Here is a 14,658-nt window from a genome sequence, read left to right as displayed (position 1 = left end):
ACTTACTGCCCAGTGGACATAGATAACGTGATGTGGACCTGTGCTGGGGAAGGACTGCCAGGTTCCTTTCTTTGTAAATTGTGAGTGCTGGCAGTATAATTTGATTTCAGAAACTGTGACACAAAAACATTCATGTTACATGCTTTCCCCCTTTGTGTACCTTTCAGCTTCAAGATCAAGTTGGAGAAAGGAACAGTTATTCTTCCAAATTCATCTGCTTCAACTATTATTCTCATTGGGAATGGACAATGGAATGTTTTCTAGCTTTATCATGATAAAAAACCTCCTTCTCTTTTGTATTTCCATGAACTTAGCCAGTCACTTTGGGTAAGTTACCATCTACGCTTTTATTTTATGGGTTTGGTGCACAAGTGCCTCTAAGAAACTTTGCTGACTTGTACATCAGCAAACCCTCACTTGTGTCTTTGCAGTCCCTTGCCCTTCCATTTGTTGTAAATAAATAGAGTCCTTGCCCTACCCCACACTCTCATTTTGAGCAGGGCTGTGCCACGTGTGGGGTCTCTGAAGTGAGTCAGAGGAAAGAGGCAGATTACATTTTCAGAAATGGAAGCAGAGGTGGTTTCAGAGTCAGCTGTGTTTTTTCCTACTCAGGTTAAAACAAGATTCCTGAGTTTGCATGCATGAAGGACAGTGACTGATTGTTAGACAAGACTGTTCAATGTTTTGGTTGCCCTCCTTGGTTCCATTATGCAAAGGAATTGCCTTGAAAGCCAAATCCACACTATGTGTCACTGACGAGGACTTGCAGTGGTCCTGGCCTGAGCCAAAGGACTTGAACAGTGGCCACCTGAATGCAGGAGCAGATACTAGGAACTACACGTGTCTGAAAATCTGCAAGACACATCTGGGTATCAGGCGTTATCGACTCCTTTGAGTTCTTTCACACTGATATTTAGTATCAGTGTACTGATTCGAATCTTTTGTGTTGTTTTGTTTTCATCAAACTAGGGATAACCAACATTCCAGGCAAATGTTCTTATAGGTGCTGATGTTCCTCCTCTCCTCCTTCCTCCCCACAATTGTTCTGGCTAATCAAAAGGATTATAACTTGAAGTTGATGGAGTATAATTAAGAAATTAAATTTCATGACAAAAGTTGCCAAGCCCTTGTTCTGTAAAAATCGGTTCCAGAAGTTCCACAGTGTACTCCATGCTCATGTAAATCATGGAGGGATCTTGTGCACACAGTGGCTCTCCTACCACCCAGAGACCCCGTCTCTCTGGCCAGTAAGGAGGACCCTCCCAGGTACATGACATTCTCTGTCCTGTGGACATTTTCTGCTCTTCTGACCTTTCCAGGTCTCTACAGAGGAGAGAGACTGTGACCATCCCCAGGTGCCATGGCTGGTAAATGCCCGCACTGGGACTGTAACCCAGGTCAGCAGGGGCATGCCCATACCTCCGCACTGTGAGGGGGACGGCACGTGCATGCCGACATGCACAGCCAGAGTAGTCCCTTGGGACAGAGCATTCATTGTTACTCTCGCCTTGCTGATGATCTTGACTTGACACCCTATCCTGCCTTCAGTTTTTATCTGTTCAATGAAAATTTTCCATTCCAAAGTCTGTCTCCCAGCCGTCAGATCCTGTGAACTATGATGTTCTTGGTGTTCCCCTGAATGAAAACTTTGTAATTGAACTCATACACAGTATTCACATTTCCAAGTTAATACATTAGGTAGTTAGTATGTTTACTGACATACTGCATCTATTTAGCAATATTTCAGAGGTGAGGAATATGCTAGGATTGGAAACATTTTCTTTTTGAGATTTTGGTCGAATATATTATTGTGAATTTGCATTCTGTAGGCATGAAGTTTCTACACTCCCTGGTGGCTGCAAGTCTGAAATACAAAGTAATGTGCATATATGGAGGTTAGCCATTAGACGCAGCTATGCTTTATTTCTTATTTAATTTGGTGGATTGCTGAGGTCAACTTCAAAACAGAGAGATAATTGTTAGTTTCCAGAAGCTTAACAAGGAACAAGTGGTATAAGACCCTTCAACCTCCCTAGAGAATTAGCCGTGGGAGAAGTTTTGAATTTTAGATATATGCTCAACAGTCCGTCCTAAAACAATGCCTACTAACTGCAGAAAATCTGTGAGACACAGAATATCACATAAAAAAAGAAAATGTCCTTAATTCCACCACACAGAAACAATCATCTTTTATATTTTGGTGTCTTCTTCCATTTGCTTCTATGCATATTTTTATACAGTTGGGATCATATTGCACCTTCAGTTTTGTACTGTGCTTTTTTCATGCTTTTTTTGTTATTACAGTTTCTTTAAAATATATGATTTAAAAATGGATGAATATTATTACAGTGCATGAATGCTTCATCATCTGCTACTTCTCTAATTTGGGGTGTTTACATTCTTTCTGATTATGCTGTTATAAATTTTCCTATAGCGAACATATTTGGCTTTAACTGGTTTAAGTATTTGAGACCATTTCTATTAGAAGATATTCCTATAAGTGGATTTTACATCAGGTTCCCTGAGTGCTTTTTAACTCGTGACCCTCTGTGTCCAGTTGCATTCAGTGAAGTAGGGTCTCTAGCAAAGTGGAAAGGTGGGTTTCAAAAAGCCTGGCCAGCCACAAAAGCCATTTTAACATCTGGGAGCACAAGTTTCTATTGATTTTCCTTCTTATACAAGGCTCCTCTCGCTTGCTTATTACTTTAAATGTACTTAAGAATGACTTTGTTAAATTGCAAAGAAAGTTTCACAACACTCATTTGGCTTAAAATCTTGACAAAATAATAGCTCTTGCAATATGGAGCACTTATTGCTATGTTATCTGTTTTAGGTAAATCCTAGGAGGAACCTTATGAGCTAAGCACCATTAGCCCAGTTTTACAGTCTGGGAAGGTAAGAGGGAGGGACAGCGAACCCAGCCAGGAACTGCTGGGGTTTCTTACTTAGCACTCCTCAGTGATTCAGCCCTGGTGGTCCTTGGCTACACAGAGCTTGCTGGGCAGGTCTGAGTCAGACCAATCTACAGAGGAGAGGAACATAATTCTGGAAGCATTCTTTGCGTTGGGGTAGAGAGTTTTCTGTTCTGAGATTTGGGGAAAAAAAGAGTGGTGGTAAGCTCTGTCTTTTCACCCTACAGAAAGAATTTGTTTGATTGGGTTTCAGAAAAAGATGAAAGGGGAAGCATGCAAAGCCCTAAATTTGAACGTTTTGGGACAAGAGAACTACTGACTCCTGCATTATGTATAAAAGAAACCAGACAACTGGTGGAGGGTAAAGAGGGTTACAGAAGACTAGTCAGGGAACAAAAGGAAAGAGGCAAATGTGAGCTTTTCTGCATATACTCAGTGTTCGTGACAAGTCTGTGGATTCGGCAGTCAGAAAATGTATACATTTGATAAGTAAAATATATTTTGTGATTACATAAGATAATTAATGTGAAATTGCTTTGAAAATATACTAGTATTGTTTCTTTTGCTTCTCCCGATTTGATCAGAGTCACCAGCAGCTCATTTTCAATAGCCTTTATAATTCTTTTATTAGTTTTAAGTTACATAACAGAGCATGAGTCAAACATATAATAGGACAGAGGCCTTATTTGACTGTCAGCCTTATGCTATGCCATGTTCAAAGACGTGGTATTATTTGAAGCATTATAATTATTTTAACGAGACCGGTAATCAGAAGTACACGGTATCGAAAAACCAGCACAGAAACAGTCTTTGAATCAATGTAATGTCCAAATACATAATATTAAATTTAAACTGGAATTAACTTATTATCATTTGAAAAATCACACTTTATCGAACTTGACTGACCAGTGATAATTATAAAATAAATTTGAGGATTATCAACTTAATAATAAGGTAAAATCTGTTTCCATTCATTTATTTGTATGAATATTTTAGGGGTTTATCTATTGGAAAAGAAAAACTGCATTAGAATTTTATGACATGGGAGCTACAATTCAAATATACTTTAGAAACCATGTTTTATAATTAGCAATTAAAAGCAGATTCTTATAGAAGTAACTTATGAACGCGAACAGATAAAGTTATTCTTTATCTGTCCATATGAGTGTGCTAACCTGGGCCTTTGGTTTCACGAAGAGAGCTTTCTCATACACAGTCTCAAGGACGGTTCTTTTCTTTTAACTGGAGCAGAAAGTACGTTCTCTCTGAATCATTCAAGTACTCACAATGTCTTTTTAAATGGCAAGTTCTCTCTTGTGAATCCCCAGATGGCAAGTTCTTCCTGCACCGTGGCTGAAGGTTCATGAGGCCCAGGACAAACGGTCATTGTAACAATTATAAAAACACACGGAAGCACCGCCTAAGTAGTCAGAATGCCTGCAGGTGGTGGGACATCTAGGTGGAGGCCACGGGGATGGCCAGAGATCAGAAAGGTAGTTCTCGCTTAGAGCAAAAATTTTAGGCGACTAGGACCTTGCTACGGAGTAATACCCAACATTATTTTAAGGTACCAAAAGAAAATACTTTCAAATTGCATGCTTTAGAGAGGAAACTTTTTGCATGTTTGTCATGCCAACAGGCAGTGAGCTAAGCAAAGCTTAGAAGGACAGTCGGCCAGCGTCGACCCAGCCGACCCGGTCTGGCGATCAGCTCCAAGATGAGTCACTGGCTTGGTTCAAGGGGAGAAGGAGAATGTAGGCTTTTGGATTTTTACAAAGGTGTAATTGCATAACATGCATATTTTAATTGGTGTGAAATTTCAGAGGAAAATATTAGAATCAAAAGTAAAAAGAAATCTTATAGAACTCTGTTGGTACAGTAATTAACAATGTTTTTATGGGTATATCTCCTTCATTTCTAGAAGGCCATTGCAAAAAAATGTACTATTTAATTTTCTACTACGAAAAACTCCTTTGTAGGTGAAAAGAGTTCAGGCTGATGAGCATAGGAAAATGTGTCTAAATTTCATGGGAAAGTGGCAGAATCAGGATCCATATCAGGGGTTGGGGCCTGGGCCAGTGCTGTCCGTCGTAGGACCTTCTCCAGAATGTTCTGATTTGTAAGGTGCAGTCTAAAGGGAAGGAATGGGGGTGGAAACCTACACATCAGAAACAAAAGAATGTCCTAATCTAGAACTCAAATAGCACTGTTCTAAAAATAGTGTGTCTACCACTGCTCGAATAAAATCAAACACAAAATATGTCCTATGAAATAAAATATTATAGAGAAGCGATCATATGAGGAAAAGAAAGATATGCTAGGGAACAGGCTTTAGTGGTTCATTGAAAACTCTGTTTTATTTGTATTTATTTAACAATTCATTTTGAGATCCAAAAGCAAATCTAAAAATAAATTAAATCCAGGACCAGATTATTTTCAATTTTAACAAACAAAAAAATTGGGCCATCACTCTACAATAGAATTGGTTCCTGTTTTAGGACCCCTGTCAAGAGTGTAGGGATAGCGCTAGGTATCACTTTGACAGAGAGCAGTCAGGCTGCTCTGATCTCTGTTGCTGCACACTTGCTGTGTGGCTGCAGAATTTCTAAACCTGCCTGTAACTCAGTTTCCTAGTCTCAAAGTGGAGTTAATAATGGATCCCACGTCACAGGGCTGATGTGAAGGGTATATTGCTGAATGTATGCGAAATGCTGAAACAAGGCCAGGTAGGGAGCGGGTCTAAGTATAGGCTAGCTATCTTTTCGGATGTTGTGACCATGAAGCACCCAAGTTTTACTAGACCTACAGGGCAAGCATGGTGCTGGGCCTGGGCCAGAGCATGGCAAAGTCAATAACGTTAATTGTGTCTGCAGAGCCTCCCTTGCCATGTAGCGTAACACATCCACAGTCACAGACTGGGATTAGAGTGTGAGCATCACAGAGGACATCGCCTGGCTGCTGCATCAGTGTGCCAGGCGCTGTTCTAGGTGCTGAGATCCTGCAGTCGGCAGAGTAGAGCCTGCCCTCAAGGAGGGTGCATTCTCCTGTGTAGGCAACAAATACATGTCCATTAGGACACAATTACTATGAAGAATCATTCAGAGTAAGAGACAGTGAATGTGCTGGAGACAGATGCCTTAGCAAACATCTGAGGGAGTGAGGACATGAGCAGTGCTATGTGGAGAAGGTTGAACAGGTGAGAGGAGCAGCGAATGCACCGACATGCTTGGCATGGAATGGACAACAAGAGCCGTGTAAGGAAGGGAAGGATAGGTAGGAGGCATAATCAGAGAGGCAGTGGGGAGGGGAGAGGGTCAGATAGTGAAAGACCTTGTAGGTCATGCTAGGTAATACGAGGAAGAACAGTTGGCTGTTATTTTGTAGGTCAAAGAGGGTCTTTGAGTGGTTTTAAGTAGGAGTGAAGTATGATCCAACTGAGATGTGACAATAATGTGACTTAAAGTTTAAAGGTTGCTATAGCTGCTGAGTGGAGGATAGACTAGAATCTGGAGTGGGGGTGGTTAGTAAAGGAAGGAGCAGTGAAGGCAGTTGAGAGGAGAATGCAGTGACCCAGGGGAGGGATGATTTCAGACAGCAGGATTCGTTGATGGGTTGATATGGGCATGAAAGAAAGAAGTCAAGGGTGACACCCCCTGCCCCCAGGTATTTGACTTAAAAACATGATGGGTTCAATTGCCTATCATTGAGCTGGAGAAGACAGCAGGAGTAAAAGTTTTAGCAAATATCCTGAGTGCAGTTACGGACATGTTAAGCCCTGTTAGATATCCAAGTGTCCAGACAAACTTTTGGACATAGAAGTCCAGAGGTAAGAAAAAACCTGGGCCTGGAAACATGAATTTCAAGTCTTCCATCTATGGGGAATATTTAAAGGCATTAGATCGGATGAGATGAATTAGGATTGACTGTAAACTGAATAAAGTTCCCTGAACTGTGCCCTAAGTTTAGGAAGGCAAGAGGGTGAGGGCAAGCAAGAGGAGGAGGCCAGTGAAGATAGGAAGAACGAAGAGGGTAGCATCTTGAGGCCAGGTGGAGGAAGTGGTGTAAAGAAGGGAGACGTTGTTAGATGAGAACTGAGACTCTTGGATTTGGCAGGTTCAGTAGCCTCCAAAAGAGAGGCTTCGTTGGGATGCAGGCAGTGAAAGCCAGACTGGAGTGGGTCCAAGAGAAAGGAGGAGAGGCAGCAGAGGTTTCTAGTGTAGACAACTCTTCAGCGAGTTTTGAGAAGAGGGGCAAAGAATGGAACAATAACTGGAAGGGAATATAAGGTGAAGGAGAGATGTTTTAAAGATCTGCTATGTTACAGCAGATGTAATTACTGATGGGATTGATTAGGGAGGGAGAGAAAGCTATGTGAGATAAACACCAGGATGGTTTGTGTGCAGCATAATCACACATATGGGGCATTCAGTGTGGTTGGGAGAATCTAGGGGAGGGGATAGGGTTAGATAAAGGGGGTGTGGCCTGCGAGATGGGACACCTGTGTTTTACGTTGTAGGCTGTAGGATTCTGAGCTGGGCTGCAGTGATAGGGACAGGAGTAGAGACTATATGAAAGGTGCAAGCAGGGGTAGGCTGGAGCACTATGTAGGGGGCTGACAGGCAGGACTGGAAAGTGAGACCCATGGCAGTGGGAGCACGCTAAGAGTTCTGGCATACCGTTCCATGGCCATGACTTTGTCCACACGAGACACATTTCAAGTCCATGTTTCCACCGCAAGAGGGGATAACTCTTATTTGGAAACTTGGAATTGCCTTTCATTGTCTAGCTAGTGTCCACCATGTTTGTTATTTTCTTTTACATAGTTTTTGAAACGGTTTAAGTGGTGTACAATGGAAATTTCAGGAAAACATCACAAAATAGTGCCACTTAGAGGTACTTATTTAATGAACTGAAAGTGACAAGCAAATAACCTGAAGATCTATTTCTCAGAAGTAATTAAATACGGGGGAAAGAATGCAGAAATGCAGTTTAAGAAGATAGAGAAGCTGCCACTTAAAAGCAATCTGGTTCAGTTCCCAAAGTTAGTTCATTGCCATTATTGATCCCATTTTAAGTAAATCAAAAATGGCTGTCAACATAAGCGGAGATAATATTACAAAGAAATGCGTCACGCCTCACCTTAAGTAGCAAAGGATTTGTGGTACAGCTCTCAACAGATTTTTCTAAACCCCGGAAATGATGACATAACTGTTGAACTTGTACTCTTTTAAATGCCAAAATTAGATGCCATTAGGCATCATCTGATAAAATGAAGTACCTTTAAAGCTGGAATCAGCAGCATATTGTGATTACTATAATTATTATCATTAGAAATTATAATATTGATAGATAAATAGATAAAGTTATGTTGGAGTAAAATCCTTCACAGTTCCTCAAAAGAAACTTACTCTGAGATTGAACTAATAATAAACTCCCTTTTCAGAGTAATGCATAGATTCTACTGTAGGGTTAACTCTGTGTGGTAACTGGCTAATTTGGGGGAGAGCTTGCTTGGGATTCCCTATCCTGCTGTACTAAGACTCCTCCCTCCATCCCCCCTCAGAAACCTTGCTAATGGCCCCATCCATCTCCACCTCTGTTACCATTGCCATGGCTGGAGTAACTGGCTTCTATGCCTCCAGCCTTGCCCCTGCCAACTCCATCATCCACAAAGTGCCCAAGGGCCACAAGGAAAGAAAGTGCCCCTGTTTAAATGCTTTGAAGCTCCCACTACCTTTAGGACTGACCCTAGGAGTGCAGCATGGCATATGAAGTCCTTTGTGTTTTGATGTGTGCTGTGTCTCCACTGGCAAAGAATTAACTGTACTTACCGAGGTTCTTTCTTAACCTCTGCAAACATCATTGTTTCCTTTCCCAAGGCCACTGCTCACAGCCCCTTCAACTTCCCCTTCATTGGCTTGTGACTCAGTCCTCAGGCTTGAAAGCTCAGGTCAGTTCTCCTTTCCACTAGCCCCAGAGAGAGCTCCATCTCTTTCCTTTGGGTTCCTAGAATGTCTTGTGTATCCCATAGATCTCTACACTTACCATGTTCTATTGAAATACTCTGAATATGACTGATTCTTTTAGAACACAACTGTGCCCTACAGGTTGGGGATACTATCTTTGTCATCTTCACTTACCCAGTACTCACCACAATGCCAGATACATACATGGTTGACATTCAAAATACAATTGTTGAGCTAAGCTGATGGAAAAAGCACTATGCCCAATCATATAGCTTCTTGAAGACATAATGGAGGAGAGAAGCTCTCTGATGTCATTTAGTCACTCTGGCAGTTGGCTACAGAGCAGCCTTTCCATTTCTAACCTAGATAGGCTTAGAATCACCATGGCTGGGTATGAGGATCACTGGGGGACCTTAAAAAAATACCAGTCCCTATTTCTCCTGGATCAATTAAAGCCAAGTCTCTGGGGCCGAGAAATCAGAAAGAAGTTAATGTAGGAGTCCAGAATCAAATGCCTTGAAGAAGCCAGATGCAAGACAACAGGGAGGGGTGGGAAGTTCACACAATTTCAAGAGTTTACTCTTTCTGAAGACATTCATATTGATTTTTCTTAGAAACTCTGTTAAATCCATTAGTGGACCAACTTTCTTGAGCTTCTTATTCCCCACTCCACCTCATCAGAAGTCCCTGAATGGCCCAGAACATCAAGTCTGATGGAGTGCCATTGCTTAGTTTTTTTGAGAGGCCCTTCCATACCTCCAAGCTTCGCTCCCCTGCCCTACTGCCCACCCATGTCCCTGCACATTTCACAGCCACCACCTTCCTTTCCCAGCTTAGAATATGGGGCTCAGTGACCTTATTTCCTTATTTTTCAAACTAAAATCATTGTAAAAGAGTTTAAGTTTAGTGATTAAGTCCTTGTGTCTTTTCTATGGACCAATATTTGAGCAAAGAAATCTCAGGATGTTTTAAGAAGAGTGTTTGGTTCTACATTTCCATTTCCTTTATTTTATTTTTCAAAATTTTTAAAAGATTTTATTTATTCATTTGAAAGAGAGAGAGAGAGAGAGAGAGAGATCAGGAGCAGGGTGAGGGGCAGAGGGAGAAGCAGACTCCCCACTGAACAGGGAGCCCAATGCGGAACTCGGTCCCAGGACTCCAGGATCATGACTTGAACTGAAGGCAGACGCTTACCCGATGGAGCCACCCAGGCGCCCTCTACATTTCCTTTATGATCCTCTTTCTGGAACATCAGTAATCTGGCAGTGTTGGAACTATTCACATGGACTAGATGTGACATGTTTTTGTAGACAAAAAGCACTAAATATAAGGAAACAGTTCATATTTTAAGAGAACCTCATTAATTTGGATTAATACTAAAGGGTCAGCCACCAAACTTTTCACATATTTCTAATGTGTTCAAGGCTATTGTCAGTAATAATGGGGATCTGGCCTCAGCTCACAAAAATCCACTGCCCCAGAGAGCTGAGCCTGGGGCTTATCCTTGAAGCAATTGTGGACTCACAGTTGACCTAAGGATCAGCAGAGCTCCTTGATTATAGTCCATACAGTCAAGAAAACCCGGACTGGAATGTCCGCAAGCTGGAGCCTGCCTTCTGAACCTAAGTGGAGTGAGCGTTCAAAGAGATGAGGGCATCCGTGCTTCCATCTGCAGGCCTCATGGATGTCGCTGTGCATTACTGCTCACTGAAGGCACAGCCCGGTGCTTCTGTATTGTTTTGTTTTTCAAGTGGTTTCAACTAACCAAAGTGGAACAAAGCAAGCTGAAGTTACTCTGTACCTTAGAGCTACTTCTGCCCTCAGCATCCTGCAGCCCTTAACGACTATGCACCTTGAGAGAGGCACACGTAAGTCTGCCAAACATCTGTGAGTCTCTGTGTGCAGGCACATCCGTGCGTTCTCCGTGGCTGTGGAGATGGTGCATTTCATAACCACATGCTGCAAATTAACCATTTTTGAGGGTGATCTGTGACCTCGTAGGGCTTCCCACTTGTTCCTGAGAGAAAAACCTCAACTCCTGCCCTGACAAGCATTTTCGGAGATTCTTTTCAAAATTTGTTTCCCGCCTCCTAGGACCGAACTTCTGTAAATACAGAGAAGTCACAGCAAATCCCCAGCCATGGCCTCTATTGTAAATAGGCCCACAAATAATTGCAAGAAGCAGTTGTGGCAGAACAGGGTAGATATTGAACTTGATCGATAAATGGAAGGTGAGATTTGGAATTCTTAAGCCTTGCATTCATTGCATTGCTATTGGCAATGATTTGGGTACTTGTGAAATAGGATTCAGAGCCAGATGGTATGGTGTTTCTTTGAAACTGTGGTGAAGCAGAGCACCAGGGGCCAAGGGAAGCAGTGGTCATGAGGTGACCCCTGCAAGTGCACAGTGTCCGGAACATCTTAGAGAGTCAGTGTTGTAGTCAAGGTTTGTCTCCTAACAGCCAGACCTGTTCAGATCAAGTGTGACTTAAGAACACTTCACAACACATAATAAATAGCTTAGAAATATACTTGAAACATTGATATGCTTTTTCTTTTCTCTTTTTCTGATTCATAGTGATATTTTTATTTTTTAATTAAAAAATTGAGATATAGTTGTATAATGTGTTGATTTGATACATTTATGTATTGCAATATGATTACCACTGTAGCCTTAGCTAACACCTCCATCATTTCACATAATTACCATTTCTTTTGGGGCTCCTGAGTAGTTCAGTCGGTTACGTGTCTGCCTTCAGCTCAGGTCATGATCCCAGGGTCCTGGGATGGAGCCCCGTGTCAGGCTCCTGGCAGGGAGTCTGCTTCTCCCTCTCCCTCTGCCTGCTGCTCCCCCTGCTTGTATTCTCTCTCTCTCTGTCTAATGAAATAATTTTAAAAAAAATAATCATTTCTTTTTTGTGGTGAGAACATTTAAGGTCGAATCTTTTAGCAGATTTGAAGTTTATAATATGGTACTATTGACTATAGTCACTATGCTGTGCATTAGATTTCCAGAATTTATTCATCTTCTAGTTACCAGTTTATACTCGTTGACCAACATCCCTAGAATTCTCTACCCCTAACCCCTGCTGACTGCCATTCTACTTTCTATTTCTGCAAGTTTGTCTTTTTTAGATTGCACAAGGAAGTGATATGCTTTTTCTGCTAGTGTGTATGCTCTCCCCTCTATTCTAAGTTAAAGAAACAGTGAAGCGCCCCCAAACCAGACACTTAAACACTTAAGCCTAGAATTAAGTAACCAAACTTATTGGTAAGCGTTGTGAACACCATAAGAAGTGGACAGTGAGGCCAGATTTAGTTTGAGCAGTTTACTCAACTGGGCAAGTACAAAATGTCAGTGTTTCTTTCTCTCACAAACCCAGGGGACAGTGTTAAGGCCTTTTGTCCTGGTATTAGGTCTGTGAGTCTGAGTGCTTCATCATTCTAAAGTGTGAAACTACAGTGAATGTCAGAGAAAAGGGAATTTAATATTTTTAAACACTAAGTCGCAGAGTAAAAAAATTGTGTCTGTGGGCTGCCTACGAACAGGACTGAATTTTAGCTTATTAGAGTTTCAACTATATGCTTAATGATGATGTGAAAATTAGATCAAAAGAACTTTATACTCTCTCATTCAAAAGGGAATAGCTTTAGAGCAGTAAAAGAATTGATCTGTTTAGATGCAATCAATACAGATGCCCAAGTTTCAAGAACTGGGTGGGGCAGGCATACATCGATTCTGCCCTCAGCATCCAACTGCTGATGGCCGGTCTCACTCTCATTTCAGACAATTTATACCCCATTAGTACAGCTGGCACACCGTAGGAGGGACTTCAGGGGAATTCCAGGGATCTCCTGTTCTTCTCCCAAGTGCCCGGGGTGCTAACTTCTTGGGACCCACTGTTGGCTTTCAGCTACATAAGTTCTACCTGAAGCCAAGCCATATGTATAGGTCAAGTTCTTGGTAATGCCAAACGTCTTGCTTTTTGCAACAGTTGAAAGCAGCTGTAGAAACTTGTGGTGGGATATATGTTCTTGAGGTGTATTGCCGTCTTCTAGACTTAGGACTTTCTTTCCCTCCCAAATAACTTCCTCAGTTTGCCCCCATATCCTCAGGGCAGTTTCTCATTTCCATCTGCTCCAGATCATCTACAGAAAATTTGGGGCCTGGATAACTGCCCTGAATTGGACAAACCAGGACTGGTCTTGGTTTTTCTTTGAAGGTTCAGCCTACCCTTCTTGGGGTTTTACTGTAAGTCTGACATTCGGGTCATTCAGAATACTGTGTTTCCTGAGTCCCTGATCTGAGGTGATGCTGAGTAAACCCTCATAAGGGTTTTCACACTGGTCTTTACAATTCATGGCCCCTGGGTCATGTCTCTTGGTTGGAGCTGAATGTGCCAGCAAGAAGCAGTGCTGATGAGTGAGGAAGCCCAGAGACATTTCTCAAACTTGATTGTTTCTATCACCATATGCTCTCATTCTGGCATACTGCTCATGGCACAAATGCTTCCAATTAGGGATGTGGTGAAATTTGGGCCCACCAGTCTTTCACATTGCAGCATCTTTGAACATCCTCTCCACACCCCACTGCTCATTACAGGTGATTCGTTAATAATATGAAAACTCAGTTTTTCTGTGTTTAAACCAAACTTCTGACCCCTAAGAGTGGATTAGGCTCTGCTAGTCTATGTGTAGTGGCTAACGTTTTTAAAATGGCTATAATCTTAATATAAACTGTGCCTCAGAATCAGGGAAAGACAGAATTTGAGCATCATGTTAGGTTGATGGATGGCCAGCCCAGAGCCAGCACACTCTATGGAAATTCAAGAATTAAGGCTTGTCTATGAGCAACAGTAGCCTAGATTAGTAGAGGAGATTGTTTTCAGGTGCCCTCCCTCCAAGACAAGTCACCATATTATTTTCTGGTTTCTATATTTTGAGAAGAATTTGTAAAAAAAAAAAAATATGTAATGCAAGTTCAAATTCTTGTTTCTCTGTTAAAAAGCTTTTCACAGATGCCAACCAGTTCAGTAAAAGATGAGACTAATGACAACATCACAATATTTACCAGGATCTTGGATGGCCTTTTGGACGGGTATGACAATAGACTGCGGCCTGGCCTTGGCGGTAAGTATGTTCTCCTCGGCTGCAGCCCACCAGGTACAGGCTTAAACTCAGTCTCAGGCTCATGTCTGCTGTGATTCAGACAATTCATTCAAGAGCTTCCTTGCCAGGAGTGTGAACTGATATTGTTGCAAGGTGTCCTGCATCCTTTATTGTCATTTCCCAGGTACAAGTAGCTGGGGGATGTGGTCTCTCTGCAAACTCCCTTTTCCTCAGATCATCCATCCATTCTGCTTCGCTTAGGGAGGAACTAATTCTTAGGTGTTACTAAAGCCAAGATTACCTTCTGTTAAATAATGCATCATCAACTTCCTGCTCTCGTATTGATGCAAATCCTTTTCACAATCCACTGTTTAATGCAATTGCTCTTTATATCTTTATGTATTATGTTTCATTTTTTCACTAGGACCATAATCATTGTATTTACTTTAACCTCATGGAAGTTGATAAAAAATAAGTGGATAGCAAAATGTGCTTTCAGGGCGCAATTAGAACAGCTTAGTTTTGTGCTGAGACTCATGTGCTTTTTCCAGGCATGTGTAGTGCCCTTGGCTCTAGCTGATTTAGATGTGGTGCATTTGAACTTGCTCCATTAGGTAAGTTAGAGACCCTCTAGCAACTACATTCTTAGGGGAAAAAGTTCTTTTCCATTA

At 41.7% G+C, this 14,658-nt stretch overlaps 1 protein-coding gene across 2 annotated transcripts in view; it reads left to right on the top strand.

Moving 5' to 3' along the window:
* Positions 1–241: 241 nt before the first annotated feature.
* GABRA5 (gamma-aminobutyric acid type A receptor subunit alpha5) overlaps positions 242–14,658 on the top strand; it is a 108,984-nt gene continuing 94,567 nt past the window's right edge. Inside the window, exons 1-2 of one of the 2 annotated variants that reach the window (XM_008706320.2) lie at positions 242–327; positions 13,887–14,008. In XM_008706320.2, the coding sequence (XP_008704542.1) occupies positions 242–327; positions 13,887–14,008 (208 nt within the window). Of the gene's footprint in view, positions 328–13,667; positions 14,009–14,658 lie in introns of those variants that run through there. The other variant, XM_008706321.2, reaches the window with a different exon arrangement.

This window comes from Ursus maritimus, unplaced genomic scaffold, assembly GCF_017311325.1.
Source record: "Ursus maritimus isolate PB19 unplaced genomic scaffold, ASM1731132v1 scaffold_27, whole genome shotgun sequence".
In the NCBI taxonomy this organism is placed as follows: Eukaryota; Metazoa; Chordata; class Mammalia; order Carnivora; family Ursidae; genus Ursus; species Ursus maritimus.
Note: the sequence above shows the minus strand (reverse complement) of the source record. Positions and strands in the feature narration are given on the sequence as shown.